At 37.4% G+C, this 17,564-nt stretch overlaps 1 protein-coding gene across 4 annotated transcripts in view; it reads right to left on the bottom strand.

Annotated features, from left to right (window-relative positions):
* Positions 1-17,564, bottom strand: part of LOC133656339 (M-phase phosphoprotein 9) — a 65,848-nt gene that overhangs the window by 43,016 nt on the left and 5,268 nt on the right. For all 4 annotated transcript variants that reach the window (XM_062057386.1, XM_062057385.1, XM_062057383.1 and 1 more), the window contains exons 2-5: positions 16,302-16,576; positions 16,022-16,169; positions 15,857-15,946; positions 6,896-7,305 (exon numbers count right to left, since the gene is read on the bottom strand). In XM_062057386.1, the coding sequence (XP_061913370.1) occupies positions 6,896-7,305; positions 15,857-15,946; positions 16,022-16,169; positions 16,302-16,537 (884 nt within the window). In that variant the 5' untranslated portion in view covers positions 16,538-16,576. The remainder of the gene's footprint in view (positions 1-6,895; positions 7,306-15,856; positions 15,947-16,021; positions 16,170-16,301; positions 16,577-17,564) is intronic.

Genomic DNA, 17,564 nt, shown 5'->3' on the forward strand with positions numbered 1-17,564 from the left:
ATAAATAATGTTAAAAAGTACCAATGATTGTCACACACACACACACTAACTCTGCATTTGATCCATCACCCTCACCCCCTGGGAGGTGAGGGGAGCAGTGAGCAGCAGCGGTGGCTGCGCCCGGGAATAATTTTTGGTGATTTAACCCCCAATTCCAACCCTTGATGCTGAGTGCCAAGCAGGGAGGTAATTTGTCTCTTAGCATGCTAACTTTTTTTTTTTTTTAGCTTAATTTACCAGGGTTTACCTCTTAATCATATAATTTGATACTTGCCACATGCTAACTGTTAGCATGCAAACACAGGCGTACACCTTACAGTCATTAAACTTGGTACGTGACACAATATGACGGTTAGCATGTTAACATTTGCCTGCTGGGTGGATGGAAAATAAATTGTCCATTTTTCACACTTCCACAATTCCCACATTTTTCAACCTATTTAAAACCATTCCACCTTCAACACATTCAATTCGTTCTGGACATTCAAACTAACACTTTCCCAAGTTCCAAACCAAATCCCGGTTTTTCTGGAAATTTTCCCCATTCAAAATGAATTGGCCATTTTTTAAACTTCCACTATTTCCACATTTTTCAACCGATTCAAACCATTCCACCTTCAACATATTCCATTCATCCTGGACATTCAAAATATAATTTTTCCAAGTTCCCAAATATTTCCAGGAATTCCCAGAATTCCCGTTTTTTTAGAACCAATTTTTCACCCTTTTTTGTGTCGACCACTCCTTCCACATTTTTCAACCCACTTCAACCGTTCCACCGTCAAAACATTCCTCTTCATCAGGACAAAAAACAACGTTTTTTGGGGGTTTTCCCAAAATTCCAGGAATTTTTGGTTTTCCCGAAATTCCGTAATACCATTTCTCAATTTAAAATTTGAAAGATATACCACCAACACCAACCATTTCAACTGATTCAGATCATTCAAATTTCTTTGCATTTTCCAAAAAAAATCCCTCTTTTCCTGAAATTCCCATGAAATTCCCATAGAAATGAATGGGACATTTGTCAAAGTTCCACAACTCCCACATTTTTTATCCGATCCAAACCCTTCCAACTTCAAAATATTGAGCCTCTTCAGGAATCGTGTACTCCCTTTCAACAATTGTAAAAAAAACAACTCCCGGATTTCCTAGAATTCTCAGTTTTTAAAGACATTTTCCCCATTCAAAATGAATTGTCCATTTTTCACACTTCCACAATTCCCACATTTTTCGACCTCATCAAAACCATTCCACCTTCAACACATTCAATTCGTTCTGGACATTCAAACTAACACTTTCCCAAGTTCCAAACCAAATTCCGGTTTTCCTGGAAATTTTTCCCATTCAAAAGGAATTGGCCATTTTTCAAACTTCCACATTTTCAACCGATTCAAACCATTCCACCTCCAACACATTCCACCATCCTAGACATTCAAAATACAATTTTTTCAAGTTAAAAAAAATTCTTGGAATTTCCAGAATTCAGTTTTTCAAACCCTATTTCCACCCGTATTTGTGTCGACCACTCCCTCCACATTTTTCAACCCACTTGAACCGTTCCACCATCAAAACATTCCTCTTAGTCAGGACAAAAAACAAAAAAAACAAAGTTGTATTTTGGTTTCCCCGAAAATTCCAGGAATTCCGTGATACCATTTCTCAATTTAATATTTGAAAGATATCACCAACACCAACCATTTCAACTGATTCAGAGCATTCAAATTTCTTTGCATTTTCAAAAAAAATTCCCTCTTTTCCTGAAATTCCCAAATTCCCATTGAAAAGAATGGGACATTTTTCAAAGTTCCACAACTCCCACATTTTTTATCCGATTCAAACCCTTCCAACTTCAAAATATTCAGCTTCTTCAGGAATCGTGTACTTCCTTTCAACAATTGTAAAAAAAAAAACCTCCCGGATTTCCTAGAATTCTCAGTTTTTAGAAACATTTTCCCCATTCAAAATGAATTGTCCATGTTTCATACTTCTACAATTCCCACATTTTTCAACCTACTTAAACCATTCCACCTTCAATTCAGTCTGGACATTCAAACTAACACTTTCCCAAGTTCCAAACCAAATTCCGGTTTTCCTGGAAATTTTTCCCATTCAAAATGAATTGGCCATTTTTCAAACTTCCACATTTTCAACTGATTCAAACCATTCCACCTCCAACACATTCCACCATCGTAGACATTCAAAATATCATTTTTTCAAGTTAAAAAAAATTCTTGGAATTTCCAGAATTCAGTTTTTCAAACCCTATTTCCACCCGTATTTGTGTCGACCACTCCCTCCACATTTTTCAACCCACTTCAACCGTTCCACCATCAAAACATTCCTCTTAGTCAGGACAAAAAACAAACAAAAAAAAGTTGTATTTTGGTTTCCCTGAAAATTCCAGGAATTCCGTGATACCATTTCTCAATTTAATATTTGAAAGATATCACCAACACCAACCATTTCAACTGATTCAGAGCATTCAAATTTCTTTGCATTTTCCAAAAAAATTCCCTCTTTTCCTGAAATTCCCATTGAAAAGAATGGGACATTTTTCAAAGTTCCACAACTCCCACATTTTTTATCCGATCCAAACCCTTCCAACTTCGAAATATTCAGCTTCTTCAGGAATCGTGTACTTCCTTTCAACAATTGTAAAAAAAAAAAACCTCCCGGATTTCCTAGAATTCTCAGTTTTTAGGAACATTTTCCCCATTCAAAATGAATTGTCCATGTTTCATACTTCTACAATTCCCACATTTTTCAACCTACTTAAACCATTCCACCTTCAATTCGTTCTGGACATTCAAACTAACACTTTCCCAAGTTCCAAACCAAATTCCGGTTTTCCTGGAAATTTTTCCCATTCAAAATGAATTGGCCATTTTTCAAACTTCCACATTTTCAACCGATTCAAACCATTCCACCTCTAGCACATTCCACCATCCTAGACATTCAAAATATCATTTTTTCAAGTTAAAAAAAATTCTTGGAATTTCCAGAATTCAGTTTTTCAAACCCTATTTCCACCCGTATTTGTGTCGACCACTCCCTCCACATTTTTCAACCCACTTCAACCGTTCCACCATCAAAACATTCCTCTTAATCAGGACAAAAAAACAAAAAAAACAAAGTTGTTTTTTGGTTTCCCCGAAAATTCCAGGAATTCCGTGATACCATTTCTCAATTAAATTTGAAAGATACCACCACCAACCATTTCAACTGATTCAGAGCATTCAAATTTCTTTGCATTTTCCAAAAAAATCCCTATTTTCCTGAAATTCCCAAATTCCCATTGAAAAGAATGGGACATTTTTCAAAGTTCCACAACAGCCCACATTTTGTATCCGATCCAAACCCTTCCAACTTCAAAATATTCAGCGTCTTCAGGAATCGTGTACTCCCTTTCAACAATTGTAAAAAAAACAACAACTTCTGGATTTCCTACAATTTTCAGTTTTTAGGGACATTTTCCCCATTCTAAATGAATTGTCCATTTTTCACACTTCCACAATTCCCACATTTTTCAACCTACTTAAACCATTCCACATTCAATGCGGTCTGGACATTCAAACTAACACTTTCCCAAGTTCCAAACCAAATCCCAGTTTTCCTGGAAATGTTTCCCATTCAAAATGAATTGGCCATTTTTTAAACTTCCACCATTTCCAAATTTTTCAACCGATACAAACCATTCCACCTTCAACATATTCCACTCATCCTGGACATTCAAAATATCATTTTTCCAAGTTCCAAAAAATTTCCAGGAATTCCCGTTTTTTTAGAACCCATTTTTCACCCTTTTTTGTGTCGACCACTCCTTCCACATTTTTCAACCCACTTCAACCGTTCCACCGTCAATACATTCCTCTTCATCAGGACAAAAAACAAAGTTGTTTTTTGGTTTTCCCAAAATTCCAGGAATTTTTGGTTTTCCCGAAAATTCCAGGAATTCCGTAATACCATTTTTCAATTTAAAATTTGAAAGATACCAACACCAACCATTTCAACTGATTCAGAGCTTTAAAATGTATTTACATTTTCCCAAAAATTCCCTCTTTTCCCGAAATTCCCATGAAATTCCCATTGAAAAGAAGGGGACATTTTTCAAAGTTCCACAACTCCCACATTTTTTATCCGATCCAAACCCTTCCAACTTCAAAATATTCAGCCTCTTTAGGAATCATGTACTACCTTTCAACAATTGTAAAAAAAACAAAAAAACTCCCGGATTTCCTACAATTCTCAGTTTTTAGGGACATTTTCCCCATTCTAAATGAATTGTCTATGTTTCACACTTCCACAATTCCCACATTTTTCAATCTACTTAAACCATTCCACCTTCAATTCGTTCTGGACATTCAAACTAACACTTTCCCAAGTTCCAAACCAAATTCCGGTTTTCCTGGAAATTTTTCCCATTCAAAATTAATTGGCCATTTTTCAAACTTCCACATTTTCAACCGATTCAAACCATTCCACCTTCAGCACATTCCACCATCCTAGACATTCAAAATATCATTTTTTCAAGTTAAAAAAAATTATTGGAATTTCCAGAATTCACAGTTTTTCAAACCCTATTTTCACCTGTATTTGTGTTGACCACTCCCTCCACATTTTTCAACCCACTTCAACCGTTCCACCATCAAAACATTCCTCTTAGTCAGGACAAAAAAACCAAAAAAACAAAGTTGTTTTTTGGTTTCCCCGAAAATTCTAGGAATTCCATGATACCATTTCTCAATTAAATTTGAAAGATACCACCACCAACCATTTCAACTGATTCAGAGAATTCAAATTTCTTTGCATTTTCCAAAAAAATCCCTCTTTTCCTGAAATTCCCATTGAAAAGAATGGGACATTTTTCAAAGTTCCACAACTCCCACATTTTTTTATCCGATTCAAACCCTTCCAACTTCAAAATATTCAGCCTCTTTAGGAATTGTGTACTCCCTTTCAACAATTGTAAAAAAAACAACTCCCGGATTTCCTAGAATTCTCAGTTTTTAGGGACATTTTCCCCATTCAAAAGGAATTGTCCATTTTTCAAACTTCCACCATTTCCACATTTTTCAACCGATTCAAACCATTCCACCTTCAACACATTCCACCATCCGAGACATTCAAACTATCATTTTTTCAAGTTCCAAAAAATTCCAGGAGTTTACAGAATTCCCAGTTTTTCAAACCCTATTTTCACCTGTTTTTTTCAACCCACTTCAACCGTTCCACCGTCAAAACATTCCTCTTAATCAGGACCAAATATTGAGCCTCTTCAGGAATCGTGTACTCCCTTTCAACAATTGTAAAAAAAACAACTCCCGGATTTCCTAGAATTCTCAGTTTTTAAAGACATTTTCCCCATTCTAAATGAATTGTCAATTTTTCAATCTATTTAAAACCATTCCACTTTCAACACATTCAATTCGTTCTGGACAATCAAACTAACACTTTCCCAAGTTCCAAACAAAATTCTGGTCTTCCTGGAAATTTTTCCCATTCAAAATGAATTGTCCATTTGTCAAACTTCCACCATTTTCAAATATTTCAACCGATTCAAACCATTCCACCTTCAACACATTCCACCATCCTTGACATTCAAACTATCATTTTTTCAAGTTAAAAAAAATTCCAGAAATTTCCAGAATCCCCAGTTTTTTAAACCCTATTTTCACCCTTTTTTCTGTTGACTACTCCTTCCACATTTTTCAACCCACTTCAACCGTTCCACCGTCAAAACATTCCTCTTAATCAGGACCAAATATTCAGCCTCTTCAGGAATTGTGTACTCCCTTTCAACAATTGTAAAAAAAAACAACTCCCGGATTTCCTAGAATTCTCAGTTTTTAGGGACATTTTCCCCATTCAAAAGGAATTGTCCATTTTTCAAACTTCCACCATTTCCACATTTTTCAACCGATTCAAACCATTCCACCTTCAACACATTCCACCATCCGAGACATTCAAACTATCATTTTTTCAAGTTCCAAAAAATTCAGGGAATTTCCAGAATTCCCAGTTTTTCAAACCCTATTTTCACCCGTTTTTGTGTCGACTACTCCCACATTTTTCAACCCACTTCAACCGTTCCACCATCAAAACATTCCTCTTAGTCAGGACAAAAAAACAAAACAAAAAAAGTAGTTTTTTGGCTTCCCCGAAAATTCCAGGAATTCCATGATACCATTTCTCAATTAAATTTGAAAGATACCACCACCAACCATTTCAACTGATTCAGAGCATTCAAATTTCTTTGCATTTTCCCAAAAAATCCCTATTTTCCTGAAATGCCCAAATTCCCATGAAATTCCCATTGAAAAGAATGGGACATTTTTCAAAGTTCCACAACTCCCACATTTTTTATCCGATCCAAACCCTTCCAACTTCAAAATATTCAGCCTCTTTAGGAATCGTGTACTACCTTTCAACAATTGTAAAAAAAAACAAAAAACTCCCGGATTTCCTAGAATTCTCAGTTTTTAGGGACATTTTCCCCATTCTAAATGAATTGTCCATGTTTCATACTTCCACAATTCCCCACATTTTTCAACCTATTTAAAACCATTCCACCTTCAACACATTCAATTCGTTCTGGACATTCAAACTAACACTTTCCCAAGTTCCAAACCAAATCCCGGTTTTCCTGGAAATTCAAACTCTTCAACATTCAAACTACATTCTGTCAGCATTTCAGTGAATCTTCAGCATTGGAGCATTCACACGCAATTCCTTCAGGAATGACCTCACCTCGTTATTATTAATAATATAAAGACACAGCAAACGACGTGTTCTCAGTACTAAAATCACTTTTAAAGTGCTTTAGTTCAAACAACACAATACTATTGACCTGCTAAATAAAGTAGAACTTTGTAGAAAAAGCAGAAGTACATACCCACAGGTTTTCTGCTGGTGGACTGACGGCTCGTGACTCTCCTCGCCGTCTTCCTGGACGCCGGCGGAACACCGGGGCTCAGCTTCCGGCCCCGTTTCCCAGGTGGAAAGAGTCCCGTAGCCGCTGCTGAGCACCGTGGCCGTGCGCTCCTCGCCGGGGTTGGCCGTCTCCGACCTTTGTGGCGGCGGCGACGGGGAGCTGAACGGGGAGAGAGCCGGGGCGGCCGGGCTGTCGCCGTCACTGGCCACGCGTCGGGGGAAGGCGCAGTCGGCGGGGATGAAGGGCAGGATGAAGTCCTTGGTGCCGTCGCCGGTTTTGACGGTCGGGGTTTGTGGGAAGTCCGCGTGCTGCTGGAGGCTGGCCTGGCGGTTCTGGAGCTGCACGAGAGCTTTAATTTCATCCTGAATCAACTGAGAAGGGGAAAACAAAGTGTTGATGTCTGCAAATGAATGGTCGTAGACAACTACCACGTACCCTGCAGGTACCTTCTGGGCTTTTACTTGCATTTTAACTAGATTTAGTCCAATTTGGAGAGTTCTACATAGTGTGGATCAAGGTAACAGCATATTGAGGTAGAAAAGCACTATACAAGTATTATTGGGCTTTTACTTGCATTTTAACTAGATTTAGTCCAATTTGGAGAGTTCTACATAGTGTGCACACCAAAGGTCAGCATGTGTTCCGATTTACGGGAGACAAAGCACCCTCCGGTGGCTGAGTCCGTGGTCAAGCTAATATTTTAGCAATCTTTTCTCTCACAACAATTTTAGACTAAGTAAACAGTCCTCGTGTGATTGATGTTGTATTGCTTTTCTTCACTGCATCGGCCTGTTTTGTGTTCGAAATATAAGACACTTTTAAATGAAACATGGACTGTTGTGATGCCAGAGATCACTAATGTATATTGTGTTTGTCTTTTGGGGAACCGCTTACTCTCCAGAAAGTTGTTTTTTTTGTGTGTGATTGATGTTGTATTACTTCCATTCCCAATGTCTAACCAAAACATTCCAGTTGACAATCAGATAAGAGTCTCTCCTCCTTCTGTCAGCAGCATAGACTCGCTCCTCTGTAACCTGAGATCTCAAATCTTTCTCTGGACATTTTGTATTGAATAAGAAACAAATACCCAAAACAATGGTCTCTAATTGGCAGCTGTGGCTGTAGGCAACCCCCAACCTCCTTTCTGTTTTCTTTAACGTTGTCATTAACTCCACAAAAAGGGTTTCCCATACATCCACAAATAAATTTGGACCGCCACAAATAGATGTGGCACTACCTGCTAGGTGGCGGTGTGCCTGGTATCTATGCTTATTAACACAGCTTATACGCGACTGGTCTGCCAGAGAATAAGAAGACGTAGAGGGAGGGTTCCAAGTTGCCGACTTAGCAACTTTGCGGCGAGTATTCAAACCCCACTATACACTCAGCCTGTTTAGTTTTTGCACACTCCTACTCAGTGGCCTAGTACCTACTCAGTGGCCTAGTGGTTAGAGTGACCGCCCTGAGATGGGTAGGTTGTGGGTTCAAACCCCAGCCGAGTCATACCAAAGACTATAAAAATGGGAGCCATTACCTCCCTGCTTGGCACTCCGCATCAAGGGTTGGAATTGGGGGTTAAAGCACCAAAAATGATTCCCGGGCGCGGCCACCGCTGCTGCTCACCTCCCAGGGGGTGATCAAGGGTGATGGGTGAAATGCAGAGAATAATTTCGCCACACCTCGTGTGTGTGTGACAATCATTGCTACTTTAACTTAACTTTAACTCTTGGCATTCTCTCGATTACTTTTAGGGCTGCAACTAACGATTAATTTGATAATCGATTAATCTGTCGATTATTACTTCGATTAATCGATTAATAATCGGATAAAAGAGACAAACTACATTTCTATCCTATCCAGTATTTTATTGATAAAAAACAGCATACTGGCACCATACTTATTTTGATTATTGTTTCTCAGCTGTTTGTAAATGTTGCAGTTTATAAATAAAGGTTTAGTTAAAAAATAAAAATATAATAAAAACTCTGCGCATGCGCATAGCATAGATCCAACGAATCGATGACTAAATTAATCGGCAACTATTTTAATAATCGATTTTAATCGATTAGTTGTTGCAGCCCTAATTAATTTCAAGAGGTAGTCACCTGAAATGGTTTCCACTTCACGGGTGTGCTCAAAGCTCATGGAGAGAATGCCAGACTTTGAGTGAAAACCTCGGTCCATCAGCAAGGGCATTGAAGATGAAACATGGCTGGGTGTTTCAGCACGACAATGATCCCAAACACAACGCCCGGGCAAGGAAGGAGTGGCTTCGTAAGAAGCATTTCAAGGTCCTGGAGTGGCCTAGCCAGTCTCCAGATCTCAACCCCATGGAAAATCTTTGGAGGGAGTTGAAAGTCCGTGTTGCCCAGCAACAGCCCCAAAACAACACTGCTCTAGAGGAGATCTGCATGGAGGAACGGTCCAAAATACCAGCAACAGTATGAGAAAACCTTGTGAAGACTTACAGAAAACATTTGACCTCTGTCATTGCCAACACAAGTCACATTAAGTATAGAGATGAAATGTTGTTATTGACCAAATATTTACTTTCCACCATAATTTGCTAATAAATTCTTTAAAAATCAGACAATGCGAGTTTCTGGATTTTTTTTTTTCCCTCATAGTTGAAGTGTACCTGTGATGAATATTACAGGCCTCTCTCATCTTTTTAAGTGGGAGAACTTGCACAATTGGTGACTGACTAAATACTTTTTTGCCCCACTGTATACATACAGTACAGGTCAAAAGTTTAAACACACCTTCTGACTATTGATTATTGCCATTGTTGTAGATCAGTGGTCCCCAACCTTTTTTGCTCCACGGACCGGTTTAATGTAGCCATTATTTTCAGGGACCGGCTTTCCATTTGTGCCAGATAAATACAGCAAAATTAAGTGCATGAAAAATACGCTGAGGTGGGAGCCCTGGGCGTGTTTCTTTGCAATGAGATGCAGATGGAAATCAGCCTTTGGCTACAATCGGTCACATTTATATTTGATATGTTCATTAATGTGCATTATATACTGTCACAAAGTTATAACAAATGGCGACTTCCTATGAGGAGTTTTATTGTACATCTATAAATAAGCTCATTGGTGTGTCTTGTGCACAGGCGTCAAAATCAAGGCCCTGGGGCCAGATCTGGCCCTCCACGTCATTTAATATGGCCCGCAAAAGCCTGGAAATAATGTGTCATTAAAATACCTTATATTTTCTTTCTTTACTTTCTTATTTTCTTACTAAAAGGTATTATGTTTTTTTTTTCTAGTTTGACAGGGGAAAAAAATAGTGTCCAATATTGCAATTAAATTATCTAACTTTGTTGGTCAAAATCCAAAATCTGCTTAACTTATGATTTCGAAGAAAGTTATCCATCCAATTGTACACTATAAAAATGACCAATAGATTTTACTGTAAAATTTAGGGAGGTTTTTTTACAGCATATTACTGTAAGTTGAAAAACAACAACGAATGTTTGTTTTTTTACAGTAAAATTCCGTCGACTGAGCTGTCAGTTTTTTTTCTTTTTTTACTGTAAAATCCACGGTTGATGATTTTCTGGTCCCACATTTTATTATGGTAAAAAACTGGCAGCTGAGTTGCCAAAATAAAATTAAACAGCGGTACTGTATTTCTATTTACAATAATATGTTGTAAAAATAATAATAATAATAATAAAAACCCACCATATATTTTACAGTAAAAGTCTGGCAACTTTTTTATAACATATTACTGTAAGTTGAAAAACAACAACGAATGTTTGTTTTTTTACAGTAAAATTCCGTCGACTGAGCTGTCAGTTTTTTATCTTTTTTTTTTTTTACTGTAAAATCCACGGTTGATGATTTTCTGGTCCCACATTTTATTATGGTAAAAAACTGGCAGCTGAGTTGCCAAAATAAAATTAAACAGCGGTACTGTACTTCTATTTACAATAATATGTTGTAAAAATAATAATAATAATAATAATAATAAAAACCCACCATATATTTTACAGTAAAAGTCTGGCAACTTTTTTACAGCATATTACTGTAAGTTGAAAAACAACAACGAATGTTTTTTTTTTACTGTAAAATCCACGGTTGATGATTTTCTGGTCCCACATTTTATTATGGTAAAAAACTGGCAGCTGAGTTGCCAAAATAAAATTAAACAGCGGTACTGTATTTCTATTTACAATAATATGTTGTAAAAATAATAATAATAATAATAATAAAAACCCACCATATATTTTACAGTAAAAGTCTGGCAACTTTTTTACAGCATATTACTGTAAGTTGAAAAACAACAACGAATGTTTGTTTTTTTACAGTAAAAATCCGTCGACTGAGCTGTCAGTTTTTTTTCTTTTTTTTTTTTTACTGTAAAATCCACGGTTGATGATTTTCTGGTCCCACATTTTATTATGGTAAAAAACTGGCAGGCAGCTGAGTTGCCAAAATAAAATTAAACAGCGGTACCGTATTTCTATTTACAATAATATGTTGTAAAAATAATAATAATAATAAAAACCCACCATATACTTTACAGTAAAAGTCTGGCAACTTTTTTACAGCATATTACTGTAAGTTGAAAAACAACAACGAATGTTTGTTTTTTACAGTAAAATTCCGTCGACTGAGCTGTCAGTTTTTTGTTTGTTTTTTTACTGTAAAATCCACGGTTGATGATTTTATGGTCCCACATTTTATTATGGTAAAAAACTGGCAGGCAGCTGAGTGGCCAAAATAAAATTAAACAGCGGTACTGTATTTCTATTTACAATAATATGTTGTAAAAATAATAATAATAATAATAAAAACCCACCATATATTTTACAGTAAAAGTCTGGCAACTTTTTTACAGCATATTACTGTAAGTTGAAAAACAACAACGAATGTTTGTTTTTTTACAGTAAAATTCCATCAACTGAGCTGTCAGTTTTTTTTCTTTTTTTTTTTTTTTTTACTGTAAAATCCACGGTTGATGATTTTCTGGTCCCACATTTTATTATGGTAAAAAACTGGCAGCTGAGTTGCCAAAATAAAATTAAACAGTGGTACTGTATTTCTATTTACAATAATATGTTGTAAAAATAATAATAATAATAATAATAAAAACCCACCATATATTTTACAGTAAAAGTCTGGCAACTTTTTTACAGCATATTACTGTAAGTTGAAAAACAACAACGAATGTTTGTTTTTTTACAGTAAAATTCCGTCGACTGAGCTGTCAGTTTTTTTTTCTTTTTTTTTTTTTACTGTAAAATCCACGGTTGATGATTTTCTGGTCCCACATTTTATTATGGTAAAAAACTGGCAGCTGAGTTGCCAAAATAAAATTAAACAGCGGTACTGTACTTCTATTTACAATAATATGTTGCAAAAATAATAATAATAATAATAATAAAAACCCACCATATATTTTACAGTAAAAGTCTGGCAACTTTTTTACAGCATATTACTGTAAGTTGAAAAACAACAACGAATGTTTGTTTTTTTACAGTAAAAATCCGTCGACTGAGCTGTCAGTTTTTTTTCTTTTTTTTTTTTTACTGTAAAATCCACGGTTGATGATTTTCTGGTCCCACATTTTATTATGGTAAAAAAACTGGCAGGCAGCTGAGTTGCCAAAATAAAATTAAACAGCGGTACCGTATTTCTATTTACAATAATATGTTGTAAAAATAATAATAATAATAAAAACCCACCATATACTTTACAGTAAAAGTCTGGCAACTTTTTTACAGCATATTACTGTAAGTTGAAAAACAACAACGAATGTTTGTTTTTTACAGTAAAATTCCGTCGACTGAGCTGTCAGTTTTTTGTTTGTTTTTTTACTGTAAAATCCACGGTTGATGATTTTATGGTCCCACATTTTATTATGGTAAAAAACTGGCAGGCAGCTGAGTTGCCAAAATAAAATTAAACAGCGGTACTGTATTTCTATTTACAATAATATGTTGTAAAAATAATAATAATAATAATAAAAACCCACCATATATTTTACAGTAAAAGTCTGGCAACTTTTTTACAGCATATTACTGTAAGTTGAAAAACAACAACGAATGTTTGTTTTTTTACAGTAAAATTCCATCAACTGAGCTGTCAGTTTTTTTTCTTTTTTTTTTTTTTTTTACTGTAAAATCCACGGTTGATGATTTTCTGGTCCCACATTTTATTATGGTAAAAAACTGGCAGCTGAGTTGCCAAAATAAAATTAAACAGCGGTACTGTATTTCTATTTACAATAATATGTTGTAAAAATAATAATAATAATAAAAACCCACCATATATTTTACAGTAAAAGTCTGGCAACTTTTTTACAGCATATTACTGTAAGTTGAAAAACAACAACGAATGTTTGTTTTTTTACAGTAAAATTCCGTCGACTGAGCTGTCAGGTTTTTTTCTTTTTTTTTTTTTTACTGTAAAATCCACGGTTGATGATTTTCTGGTCCCACATTTTATTATGGTAAAAAACTGGCAGCTGAGTTGCCAAAATTAAATTAAACAGCGGTACTGTATTTCTATTTACAATAATATGTTGTAAAAATAATAATAATAATAATAAAAACCCACCATATATTTTACAGTAAGTCTGGCAACTTTTTTACAGCATATTACTGTAAGTTGAAAAACAACAACGAATGTTTGTTTTTTTACAGTAAAATTCCGTCGACTGAGCTGTCAGTTTTTTTTTTTTTTTTTTTTTTACTGTAAAATCCACGGTTGATGATTTTCTGGTCCCACATTTTATTATGGTAAAAAACTGGCAGCTGAGTTGCCAAAATTAAATTAAACAGCGGTACTGTATTTCTATTTACAATAATATGTTGTAAAAATAATAATAATAATAATAATAATAAAAACCCACCATATATTTTACAGTAAAAGTCTGGCAACTTTTTTACAGCATATTACTGTAAGTTGAAAAACAACAACGAATGTTTGTTTTTTTACAGTAAAATTCCGTCGACTGAGCTGTCAGTTTTTTGTTTGTTTTTTTACTGTAAAATCCACGGTTGATGATTTTATGGTCCCACATTTTATTATGGCAAAAAACTGGCAGGCAGCTGAGTTACCAAAATAAAATTAAACAGCGGTACTGTATTTCTATTTACAATAATATGTTGTAAAAATAATAATAATAATAATAATAAAAACCAACCATATATTTTACAGTAAAAGTCTGGCAACTTTTTTACAGCATATTACTGTAAGTTGAAAAACAGCAACGAATGTTTGTTTTTTTACAGTAAAATTCCGTCGACTGAGCTGTCAGGTTTTTTTCTTTGTTTTTTTTTTACTGTAAAATCCACGGTTGATGATTTTCTGGTCCCACATTTTATTATGGTAAAAAACTGGCAGCTGAGTTGCCAAAATAAAATTAAACAGCGGTACTGTATTTCTATTTACAATAATATGTTGTAATAATAATAATAATAAAAACCCACCATATATTTTACAGTAAAAGTCTGGCAACTTTTTGTGGTTGGGGGCCACTATTGTAGATTGAAGGCATCAAAACTATGACACCTGTGAAGTGAAAACCATTTGAAGCTCATGGAGAGAATGCCAAGAGTGTGCAAAGCAGTAATCAGAGCAGAGGGTGGCTATTTTGAAGAAACTAGAATATAAAACATGTTTTCAGTTATTTTTGTGTTAAGTACATAACTCCGCATGTGTTCATTCATAGTTTGGATGTGACAACCTACAATGTAAAAAGTCATGGAAATAAAGAAAACGCATTGAATGAGGAGAAGGTGTGTCCACACTTTTGGCCTGTACTGTACATTTTTTTGAATCGATTATGAATTTGACAAATAAGAATCGCAAATTTTTTGGGACCCCCCTAATCACCACAGGTGAGTGGTGGAAGCGCGAGGAACGGGACTAGCACCAACATCAGCGTATTTCATACTTGCCAACCTTGAGACCTCCAATATCGGGGGGGCGTGGTTGGGGGCGTGGCTAAGGGTGTGGTTAAGAGGAGAGTATATTTACAGCTAGAATTCACCAAATCAAGTATTTCATATATATATATATACTATATATATATATATGAATGAAATACTTGACTTTCAGTAAATTCTAGCTATATATTTTTTTTTTAATTTTATTATACATATAAATAAAAGACATACTTGAATTTCAGTGTTCTGCAGGCTATCCAGTAGGTGGCAGTATTGTCCTGTTTAAGAGTGTCACAACATTGCTGTTTATGGCAGACGAACTGCTTTACGGTAGACTAAACGTGACTGCTGTTGTTGTGTGTTGTTACCGCGCTGGGAGGACGTTAGGGGGGGAGTTACCCGCATATGCGGTCCTCTCCTAGGTTTCTCATAGTCATTCACACTGACGTCCCACTGGGGTGAGTTTTCCTTGCCCGTATGTGGGCTCTGTACCGAGGATGCCGTTGTGGCTTGTACAGCCCTTTGAGACACTTGTGATTTAGGGCTATATAAATAAACATTGATTGAGATAGGCTCCAGCGCCCCCCGCGACCCCGAAGGGAATAAGCGGTAGAAAATGGATGGATGGATGATTGATTGATTGATTGATAATGAAACTGCCTAACAATATACCCACATAAGAAACCAAGAACTCTCTCTCCTTGTTGTGCACTCTACTCTCTAAAAGCCGTAGATGTTATGACGTCATTGGGCAGGCAAGCTGCTGGGAAAGCGGACGTGAGAACGGCTGTCCCCACTCAGGTCCGCATTGAGCTGGAGGGGGCGTGGCCCCCAGCTCCGGCTGAATACCGGGAGTTTGTCGGGAGAAAATCTCTGCCGGGAGGTTGTCAGGAGAGGCGCTGAATACCGGGATTCTCCCGCTAAAAACGGGAGGGTTGGCAAGTATGGGGTATTTACAAGTATAAAATCACCATATATCACAATTAGTTTCTCTACTAGAGCCCATAAAAGCGTCTGACCTGTATTTGGCACTGGTACTGGTCTTGCTGGGCCAGGATTTGCTCCTGGTACTGCTTCTCCACCAGCTGAAACAGGTGCAGCCACCTGACCTGAAAACAAAAAGGCGAGGCAGACGTTGAGCACCTGGGTCCATCACGCGGACTTCAAGCCTGTTCGCAAAAGACCTCGCAGTCCTTCCAGATCTTGGGGTCCATCTCGCCGCTGCTGCGGATCTCCTCCACCAGGGCTCTCAGGGTCTCCAGGGAGCTCGGGTTGATGAACGGCAGGTTTCTCCCTGGCGGGAAGGTTCCATCCGTGCCCAGGCATAGACCCCTGAAATGACACCAGGCGGTATTGTCATGAGTGATGATTAATTAAGACTGTGAGTGTGGCTTTTAGCTGGGTAGTCAGCGCGTTTGCCTCTCATGCCGGTGACCTGGCGACAGAGAGAGTACACAAGCGCACCTGATCTTGTCGCATGCTGGTGTGAGCTTCACGGGCCGGCTGGCCACAGTGCCCCCTGTGGTCTGGGAGGCCGAGACTCTGTCCTCGGAGACCGCCAGCCCGGAGGCGGTGGTGGCCTCAGAGGACAGCGGGGACGCCTCGCTCTCCTTGCCCCCATCCCCGTCAGCGCTGGCCCGGCAGTGGCTCAGGGGGCCCGAGCTGGACACGTCCTCAGAGACGCTGTCATCTGTGGACATGCTTAAGGGCCCGCGCGCTGGTGGGGGGCGGACGGGCGGCTTGGAACCGGGAGAGAGACAGACATAAACAGAGGACAGTCAGATTTTTTTGGTCAACTTTTGGATCCACCTCGAGGGAGCCTTTCGGCCATGTTTGCACCGGAGACCAGCTGCTGGCTCTCTGTGCGAGACCGGAGGAGATGCGAGGAAGAGACCGGATCGGGCGCCAGGATGGACGAGCTTCATGGAGCATGTATTGGAGACTCCGGTCTCTCTGGGCGGATTCTCACTCATCCGCACAAACCGGAGTTTGGGTCCCTGGCTGTGCTGCTGATAAATGACTTTGGCTGCCGTCTGGGTGTTGTTGATAAATAAATTTAAAAAGTAGTTCCACTTTTATGTCCTTTGACTTCTTTGATGTTTCCCTCTTGTTTTTGTGTTTTTTTAACCTTATTTTGTGGACTTTTTGTACTTGCACTGCAACAACAACATGCTTGTTGGCAGGAGCTATTTCCTCTTGTGTCATCCTTTTGTGTTCCTGTGCAGTGTTTCCCATAAACTGCCAAGATACCTGTGGCGGTGGGGGCGTGGCTATGGGCGTGGTCACCATGACATCAGAGTAATTTGCATAATTTACTACAATGATATGATTTTCTCTAAAAAGGCTCAAAAAATGTATACTTACTAATTAATAATAACAGTTTTGTTTTAAACGTCCATCCATCCATCCATCCATTTTACAATATAATTACAACACTTTACGTACATATTTATATACAGATTCGAACAATAAGTTATTCACTGAAATATATTTATTAATTGTGGTTCTTACAAAAAATATTTTATAAAAATATAAAAGCTAAAATGTCTCTTAAAGCTCTGCCCCTTTAAGTCCATACTAAATTATTTAACTTTAGCCTACTACTACAACCATATTATTTACCAGCAACATAAAGTGAAACAGAGGCAGAGGTGTCCTGCCACAGTCAGTAACAAATAAACAGAAAACAGTAGTGGTGGTAGATAGACACAAAGCTTCATCAAACAT

Source organism: Entelurus aequoreus, linkage group LG08, assembly GCF_033978785.1.
Source record: "Entelurus aequoreus isolate RoL-2023_Sb linkage group LG08, RoL_Eaeq_v1.1, whole genome shotgun sequence".
Lineage (NCBI taxonomy): Eukaryota > Metazoa > Chordata > Actinopteri > Syngnathiformes > Syngnathidae > Entelurus > Entelurus aequoreus.